Source organism: Cebus imitator, unplaced genomic scaffold, assembly GCF_001604975.1.
Source record: "Cebus imitator isolate Cc_AM_T3 unplaced genomic scaffold, Cebus_imitator-1.0 Scaffold70, whole genome shotgun sequence".
Taxonomy (NCBI): domain Eukaryota; kingdom Metazoa; phylum Chordata; class Mammalia; order Primates; family Cebidae; genus Cebus; species Cebus imitator.
The window spans coordinates 767,086-777,331 of record NW_016107385.1 but is presented as its reverse complement, the minus strand read 5'-3'; the positions used below and the strand labels follow the sequence as shown (position 1 = coordinate 777,331).

Genomic DNA, 10,246 nt, shown 5'->3' with positions numbered 1-10,246 from the left:
ATACATTCCAGTTCCCATAACGAAAATGATTTTTGAATGTGGTTTAAACAATTCATATAACCACAATCAGTGCTCCATATTCTTACCACAGGTGCTGTCATAGTGTTCACTCTTATATTCATATCTGCTATATAATTCTATGATAATGGATCCATCTTACTAAAAATTACATAGTGGGTTTCCTTATGTGAACAATAAACTTCAAGGACGAACAAAAGAATAAATGAATGCACAGTCTGTCACTTAAAAGAAAAAAGTCAATATACTTTCTTCATATGGCTTGTTCCTACTGGTTTTCATCCTCATTTGTTGATTTAAAAATATTGATGTACCTGTTTCTTTCTGTTAGCATCTGATGTTTCATACTTCTGATTTTTCTGGTACATGTTACTTCCTCTGTCCAACAATGACATACTTCAAATTTTCTACTAAAAAACTGTTTTATGCTTAACCTCAGCCACAAACTCCTCAAAAAGCCTTTGTTGATTCACTCACAAGTTAATCACTCCCTCCTTTGAATTACCTTAAAGTTATATGTATCTATTACCCTATATTCTGAGTACTCTTTTATTCACATTTTCCCATGAACCAGTGCTATACTCCAAATGTTTGTATCGCCGGCAAAATTCACATGTGGAAATTGAATCACCCATGTGATGGTTTTAGGAGGTGAGGCTATGATTCAGTTAGGAAGGTAGAGCCCTCATGAATGTGATTAGTTATAAGAGAGACTCCAAAGAGTTGTCCTGTTTGTTCCACCATGTAACAATATAGCCAAAAAGTACTACTTATGAGCTTGAATGTGGGCCCTCACCAGGCATAGCCTGTGCCTTAAGAGTGGACTTCCCAGACTCAAGAATGGTGACAAATTACTTTTGTTTATAAGCTACCTAGTGTATGGCATTTTGCTGCAGCAGCCAAAATGAACTAGGACAACCTGTAAGGAGGGACTCTGCCTAAGTTTTATCCCTAGAGCATAGAACTACATGCCTACCACACACTGAGAATTCTATAATCTGTGACATGCAAATACTCAATAATCAGATTACAGTGTATACCTCAGAAGTAATGTGACATATTAGAGAAAAAGTGTATAAAGAGAGCTCCTTAAGCAAAAATAAACCTAAACATTCTATCTAGCTAGATAGCTAGGAAGACAAGGTCTTGTTCTGTTGCCCAGGATGAAATGCAGTGGCACGATCATAGCTCACTGTAACCTTGTCCTCCCAGGCTCAAATGATACTCTCACCTCAGTCTCTCCAGTAGCTGGGACTACAGGTGCACTCCACCATGCCTGGCTAATTTTTTTCTTTTGGTAGAGACAGAGTCTCACTATGTTGCTCAGGCTGGTCTTGAACTCCTAGGCTCAAGCAATCTTTCTGTTTCATCCTCCCAAACTGCTGGGATTACAGGCATCCACACCTGGCAAAAAATACCTTTCAATAACTGTCATTCAAAGTTCAAATTATAAAAACAATAAAAATTATTTCCATAATTCTATCCCCATGGAATAGCCCCATTACTATCTGACATATATCTTTCTAAACTTCCTAATGCATGCATATATGTTTACATGCTATGTATAATTTGATCCCATTTATATTACAGTCTATCCATACAATGCTTTTCTTCACTCCATAATGTTCCATGAACCTTTCCCCATATGGGGATACAGGTTTCGCTTAGCAACTGCTGCAAAGAAGTCTACTATCTGCATATGTCACATATTACTTAGCTAATATTCTATGGGTATTAGATTATACCCAAATTTTTGTTATATGCGTTGTAATGTACTTCTTTTAATATGTATGTTGGTGAAATTGTATTACTTCTTTAGTACTAATTCCCATAAATAGAATTGTTGAGTAAAGTATATACACATACTCAATTGTATTATCAAGCTACCCTTTGGCAAACATGTTATCAATTGAAAACTCCTTAATCGTTTAAGGAGTTTCATTAAACAATTAAGGAACCATTCCTTACATCTCTGCCCTCATATCACTTACCTAACTTTTATATTAGGGATGTTCAACGTAAGTATAAATGAGTATAATACAATATGGCTACCGTAATATAAAAATTCAAAATCTGAGCTTTCTTTTGAGCCACATGTCAGTGCTTAAGAAAATCTGAATTTTGGAGCATTCTGAATTGTGGATTAGGGATGCTTGACCTGTAGTAATAACCAAAACACTTTCTTAATTTGGACATGATTAAGCATAAAGTGTTCAGACTTACACAAACTTCTATGTGTTTTTTACTGGGTTCACATAAAATTAGGTGGTGGGAAATGCCAAAAATCTTCCACAAGAGCAAAGAGGTTAATATACGATTGGCACAAAGACTGTAAATACACTGGCATGGTCTCTACTTTAAAAAAAAAATCTATAGCAGTTATATATACTCACATTCAATGCTTTTAGTATTGTATGCTGGCACAGGCTAATGTGTATTGTCTACAAAGTAACCCATGCCAGTAGTTAATGAACAACGAAAATTTGTTTTACTCTCAGCTGCTGGTATAATAATTATTCTCCTATGGTTGATAAGTGATTGCCTAGCTTTTTATTTTTCAAAGACTGCTATAGTAATTTTGTGTGAGGAGGCAAAAGGATACAGTGTAAAGCAATAAAATAACTCCAGCTGTAGCTTTTGATCAGAACATACAGCCAGATGACAGCTGCAGAAAAAACAAAAACAGATTTTGCTTCTCTCCTCCCTTTGCACCCCTTCTTCTAGTATTAGTTCTCAGAGAAAATGTAGTGCTGTTTTGAAAACCCTTGTTAATGTATGATTCCCAATAAATAAATCAAATGTGGAAAAAAAGGATATCACAATCAACATACTGCTCAAGAACATCATTCTTATAATCGTACATCACAAATTACAGGTTTGCAAAATGTGTGGCTGGCTCATATCCTACTAAAAGAAGTTCTTAAATAATTATATTATTGGCTTTTAAAAGACAGAAGTGGTTTAAAATTTTCTCTGGTAAAGAGCCCTTATATTTTAGCATTACGTGTGTTAAAAATGCTACCAGAGCAATTCTTTGGGTACTTAAAATTATATGCTCAAATTATACTAGCTTAGGAAGCATAGAATAGGAGGAAAAAATTACTGTAATTCCACAAGCCCAACAAAACCATTATTAACATTGTGGTGTAGCATTTCTACTTGCAATTCATTTTAAATTTAGCCACAATTGTCTCCTATTCTTTTCATTAGCTTTCTTTGGTTTGATTAGCTTAAGTGTAAGAATAAACCAGTCCTTGAATTTTTCATTTTCTATTCGTCTATGAGCTTTGATAGGAAACATTAACAGGATATGGCATTTTCTTTAAGCAACCTGAACACATTAATCTGTGATGAAGTAATATAGAAGGAATATAAAAAATATAGCAAGACACAATGTCTGACAACAGTAATTAAGGAAAACCTCTAACCTGGCTTATTCAACAGAAGAACTAAACTACCTTTCTAATGAAGAGTTAGTTTGGCTTAACGTGGTATTAAGTTTGCAGAGACTGTTTATTGCCTGTAGATCTACTTTGAGTTAATAAGCAGTAACACACAGTTCCTGCTAACACATAAATCTTCAACCCTTTAAATGTTAAATATATTTCTAGGATTTTTATCCTAAGGTCACACTCAAAGATACAAATAAAAATGTATGTAAAAGGCCGTTGGAAATAAATATTCCATGACGTGAATGATTAAATTTTAGTATAGCTACATAATGGATGGCTAAGAACAAAGACTCTGAAATTAGACTGACACAATGAAAATGGCCAAGACAGTTTAAGCTGGCTGAATTTTAGACGTATGATCTCAATGGTGCTTTTTAAAAAGGAAGTATGCATTTGTATACAAGATGTAAGAAAGAAAAATCTAAGCAGAAACACCCTCATATGAACAGTAATTACTTTTGGGTAGGAATGAATGATTCCTAATTTTGTCGTTATAATTTTCATCATATGCAAATATGTATTAAACTAAATAAAAATTTAAATAACAAAAAATTATGCCACAGGTTATACAGAGAGGTTTTTTGCTCTAACTGAATAAATAAAACTCAACCTAAGATACATCAGGACTTAATGAAAACTGTAGGACAGCACTTACTAAAGGATTGTGATAGCTGGCAGTGCCATTAAATACTCTTTACTACCTAAATAAAGCCCATCTAACTTAGTTTTTAGATATAGAGCCTTATTAAAATATTACCACCTTTGAAAATCATTACATAAACAATTTATAATCCCTACCTAAAGCAAAATTAGACAAACATAAATCACAGCCTTTTAATAATTTTTAAGAAAAAACATGACAATATTTTACTTCATAGCAATCAGATCTCATCTTTCTTCTTCCCAAAAGCATGATATCTAAGATCTTTTCCTCTTATAACCTCAAGCCTGTTGAGGTAAGTTTGTGGGTTTTCTTGTCAATTCAGCATATCTCAACAGTAAGAGCAGTAAATGTTCTAAGTGGCAACTCTGTCAGCACTAAAAATGATCTTAAAACAAGCATCAGCTAGCATTAAACAACAACAAAAACCCAAAAACCTAAACCAGGTACAGTGGTTCACGCCATTATCCCAACAATTTGAGAGATCGAGGCGGGTGGATCATTTGAGCCCAGGAGGTTGAGACCAGTCTGGGCAAGATGGCAAAACCCTGTCTATACCAAAAATATACAAAAATTAGCTGGAAGTGGGGGTACGTCCCTGGAGTTTGGCAACTCGGGAGGCTAAGGTGGGAGGACCATCTGAACCCAGGAGGCAGAGGCTTCAGTGAGCTGAGATCATGCCACTGCACTCCAGCCTGGGCAACAGAGTAAGACCCTGTCTCAAAATAAATTAAACACCAAAAGCTCTCACTTGTCTCATTAAAATTGTCAAAGACAGAAACCAAATAGAAATAGAATATTCATACCCTAATATTGGTTAGTTTTTTACAAATCTTAATTTTTAAGATTTTTCCACAAAAAGTTTTCTTGAGTGTCAACTATGTATGTGATTAGCACTATATTACACATCAAGAATAAAAGATGAGCAAGACAGGCTTTTAAATCCAAATGATGATCTGTTATAAAACCCTCCAAAGAAAGATATGAAATAGAAACGTAAATTTCTTTGACTTATGATAATTGATGAAGACACTGAACTGTTGAAAGCAGAAAGTTGTCCATCAGCTTATAAAGAAAATGTCTAGCACAGCTATTGGCACAGAACAGATGCTCAAAATATTTGTTGAATTAATGAATATCCAAAATGGAGAGGATTTCCACTCTGACATTTAATGCCTTCAAAATATGTATTATTTAAATACTGTATAACATTATCATTACTTTTATTGCGTTAACAATTAGATGATGTGTTATTCTTTTAAACTATATTGCTTGTCTTTGCCAACAATTGCCAATGAAGTAAACCTAATATAAACACTACCTTAAACCATAATTTGTATTCAAAACATTTATTTATGTTGAGCTCATTAAGATGAACTATGAAATTTAATATGATGTATTTTACTCCTAATAAAGCTGCTAGATAAATCAGAACACACTGCAACTTCCCATACATTCTAAAAGAAGAATGACCTTCTAAACCTTTGGAATATCATGCATGAAATAAACGGAACTAAGGTGAATTTAAGAGTTTTCTTTTGCAGTTGTAACTCTGAAAATATTAGCTATCATTCTAATTACCTTTTTTTATTTTTGGGAGACAGAGTTTCGCACTCATTGCCCAGGCTGGAGTGCAATGGCGCGATCTTGGCTCACCACAACCTCCGCTTCCTGGGTTCAAGCAATTCTCCTGTCTCAGCCTCCCGAGTAGCTGGGATCACAGGCATGCACTACCATGCCTGGCTAACTTTTTGTATTTTTAGTGGAGATGGGGTTTCACCATGTTGGTCAGGCTGATTTTGAACTCCCAACCTCAGATGATGATCTGACCACCTTGGCCTCCCAAAGTGCTGGGATTATAGGCGTGAGCCACCGCACCCAGCCTCTAATTATCTTAAGAAAACGTTAAACTTCCCTTTCTGCTTGTGCATTCTTTACCTATAAATGCACTAAAAATTACCGCAAAACTTAGCAGTTTTAAACAACAAACATTTATTATCGCATAGTTTCTGTGAGTCAGAAATGTGGGAGCAATTTAGCTGGGTGGTTCTGGCTCATAGTCCCTATGAAGTTCTAGTCAAGATATTAGCAGTGGCTGTAATTATCTGAAGGCCTGTTTGTGACTGGAGGACTTGCTTTCACCATGATTCACTTCACATGGTTGTTGCTAGAAGGATCCAGTTAGTTACTGGTTGTTGGTAGATGACCTCAATTCCTCACAGGAATCTCTTCATAGATCTCCTCAAGTGTCCTCATGCACAGCAGCTGGCTTCTCCCAGAGTGATCCAAGAGAGAAAGCAAGATGGAAGCCAGATATTTTCTTATGATCTACCCTCAAAAGTCACACTTCATTTTCAACACATTCCGTTTTTTAGAAATGAGTCCTTAGGAGAACAGCCTATACTCAGCAAGAGGGGAATTAGGCTCCAATGAACAGAGAAGTATAAAATAATTTGTTTTCGTATTTTAAAATGACCATAATTCACTGATCTTTGGATACCAATTATTTACATTTTTCTCATATTCAAAATACACTCTCCCCTCCCATGACTTCCTAAAAGTCTCATCTTTTTACAGAACAACTTCAAAGCTAGGATACTGTCTTCTAAACAGGTACAGGTACAGATAAAACTCCCTGGGTATATTTCCTTAAACGTAGCTCCTTGAATATATAGTTTCTCTCAATCTGATGACCTGGAACTAAAGAGACAAATTATCTGCCTAACACATAACCAAAATACAATGGCAGGACAGGCAGAGGGTAACTGTCATGTGATCTTGTTCGACAGTGGAAAAAATGAGAGGAACACATAGTTAATGGTTCATATAATTCTGAAATCAAGGTGGCAACGTTGGAACTTCCTAGCGTGGAACTTAGGACCTGGGAATAATTTTTCATAACTCTTGGCTCTGATATTTGAGCTCTTGATTCTAATTTCTAATTTCTTTCCATTTTCATTGAACCATGGGTCAAGTTTGCATCTGCATAGTGTTTTCAACTTGCTTCCTGCCAGTGGAATTTTGGGGATCCAAAGGTCCCCTCTTCAATCAATGGTGGTATTTCTGCCAATATAAGGCTTTGAAAAACTCTGTGAATCTTCTAGAGGCCCACTTCGTTACATAAAAAGCACATTCATAAATGAGAAAAACTCAACTTTAAACTTTTGCTAAGTGACATACTTTTACACTTCTTATAGAACCTATTGCTTTGATTGAAAGGTTCTCTGAGGTTCATCTTCAATCCTCCTGAGGTCTTAACAAAGGAATTTACATTCACATCCTTAGATAATGCTTTTCTGAGAAGGCCCTGGATTTGATATTTGCTTAAAAGCCATTTCTTAATCTTAGCCATTTGACATACTGAGAAACTGAGAATTTTCAAAACCAGCAAAGTCTTGGCTTCTTTCTCTTTGGGAGCCCTTCCTTAGCTTACTTCTCTCATTTTCTGTTTATCATAAGCAGTAAGAAGAAACCAGGCATATAGCTTCAACCTTTTGCTTGAAAAATCTCCTTAGCTTAACCACCCAGTTTATTGGGTGTATTTTCTGCTTCCCACATTACTCAGGTGACATTCTTGCTAAGCTTTCAGCCACTATACAACAAACATTCCCTTTCTTCTATTTTCCAATATGGTTGTCTTCATTTTCATTTAAGCCCTCACTGGCTGTCTATCCAAAGACCTTAAAGGTTCTAGTGACAGTCTCTTCAGAACTTTACTAAAACTTGCCTCAAAGACCTTCCAGCTTTTATTTACTGTCTGAGTCCTGAGTCTGAAGTCATTCCCATGTTTCAGTATTTGTTATGGTAGCACTCCATTTACAGGTCTCCAGAATCTTCATTAGCCAAAAAATCATTCCCAAATTGAGTGGCTTAAAACAACAAACATTTATTATTTCACAGTTCCTGCTGGTCAGGAATTCAAGAGCAGCTTAATTAGATGGTTCTGGCTCAGGGTTCCTCATAAGGTTGCAGTGAAAATATGCCACAACTGGTCAGTCACCTTAAGGCTGGCTTGGAACTGAATAACCTGCTTCCAACGTGGCTCACTAATGTGGCTATTGTCTGAAGGCTTCAGTTCATCACCACATGGATATCTACATAGTGTTGCTTGAATGCCCTTATTATATGGCAGCTAGGCATCCTCCATAATGTGGTGACCTCATGCAATTAGTTAAAAGGCATACGAGAAAAGACTGAGGTCCTCTGAAGAGAATAAAATTCTGCCTTCTCATAACTGTAACATTCTAGCATTCTAGTTAGGTTGCCCACTCTGCCAACCCAACCCACAATGTTGTGAACCATTTCCTTAAAAAAAAAACAGACACTTTATTTTCTATATATAAAGATTGATATCCCTTATCTGAATTGCTTGGAACCAGAACTGTTTCAAATATCAGAATATTTGTATGTGCGTAATAAGTCATCTTAAGGATAGTATTCAAGTTTAAAGATGAAAGTCATTTACGTTTCATCCCTTATCTGAATTGCTTGGAACCAGAACTGTTTCAAATTTCAGAACATTTATAAGTGCATAATAAGACATCTTAAGGATAGTACCCAAGTTTAAAGGTGAAATTCATTTACGTTTCATTTATGTTTATATATCTTATAACACACAGGCTGAAGGTAATTTTATACATGATTTTAAATAATTTTGTGCATGAAACAAAATTTTGACTGCATTTTTAGTGTTATTTATAACATGGGGTCAAGTATAAATTTTTTTCTACTTTAGGTGTCATTTCCATCCCAAAAAGCTTCAGATTTTGGGGCCAGGCACAATGGCTCATGCCTGTAATCCCAGCAGCTTGGAGAGGTGGGTGGATAACTTCAGCCCAGGAGTTCAAGACCAGCCTGAGCAACAAAGCAAGGCCTCGTTTCAAAAAAAAAAAAAAACCAGTTTCATATTTTGGAACATTTCAAATTTCAAATTTTCAGATTAGAGACACTTAACTTGTATTGGTTATATTTTTTTCTGGAGAATTCTGACAAATATAGTGTCTTAGAAATATTCTTAGTAATTGATGAGTTTATCTATTAAGGCCAGTGACTTCTTTCACATACTTTATGTTTACAAATTCTTTCCAAGCCATTACTTACTTGTAAGTCATCTGCCCCTTCAGCTTCATTTTTTGATTCGGGGCATCCTAAGAAAATAGATAAAAGTTAATCAAGCACAGAATTTTTGTCTTAAGAGTCCACTATTAATGAATAATTGATTATGTTATCATAATACTTCAGAAAACTGATAGAGATCATTCTGGACTGCCTGGCAATTAGAAACTGGCCACTTGTATTTGCCCCTGTTAGAACAGAGAATAATGTACTTATTTCCCTCTTCTACAGGTAAATTTCCACTTGCTTACTAACAAGATGTTTTCTCTTAAAAGTATACTATCTCTAGCAATCCCTGTCCCTAGTTGCTCCCAAATACTCAAAATTACTAGGCAGATTATAACAATTACACTGCTCTGATGATGCTAAGATGAGATGTATTCAGTTTTGCCAAATGCTTTTACCCAGGAAACAGTATTTAGTACCCATAAGCAGGATTTTAGTTGCTTTAGCTAAGATGGAAAACAAGCGAGTCCTAATCCATTACTGATAAGTTAATGGCCAATTGTTGTTACTGACTTTTGTGCTTCAACTTCTCTGTACAGGTTTTCATGCTGTTAAGAGTACCTTCAGTTCCAATAAATTAGTAAGAAAGGATTTGTCCTAGTAAAATATTCTCAGTTCATGATACCCTTGAGAGACACAGCTTAGAATGGAGAAGGCATGAGAGAAAGAGAAATTTGCCCTTTGGAAAGAGCAACATAGTTTATCTTTTTGTCAAAGAGGTCAAGTAAAAGCAATCTGAGATTGCTGAAAGTCTATATAGCAGCTGGTAATAAAGCTAGCTAATATTTTTTAATGTTCAAAAATGACAAGACAGATTAAGTATTGTAGTCCGTTCTACCTAGGAGTTTGTAAGCTACTCCTTATAAATCATTTTTTAAAACATTAAACCTAGTGAAAGAGGTATACTGTTATACTATATGAGCATAAGTTTAAAAGTAATTCGAAACTTTAAAATAAATCATATAAATTCCAGCTACCATGAATAATATTTTTC

General features: G+C 35.3%; 1 protein-coding gene across 3 annotated transcripts in view; it reads right to left on the bottom strand.

Moving 5' to 3' along the window:
• SPRED1 (sprouty related EVH1 domain containing 1) overlaps positions 1-10,246 on the bottom strand; it is a 114,881-nt gene that overhangs the window by 23,376 nt on the left and 81,259 nt on the right. For all 3 annotated transcript variants that reach the window (XM_017530903.1, XM_017530904.2, XM_017530906.2), the window contains one exon: positions 9,232-9,278. In XM_017530903.1, the coding sequence (XP_017386392.1) occupies positions 9,232-9,278 (47 nt within the window). The remainder of the gene's footprint in view (positions 1-9,231; positions 9,279-10,246) is intronic.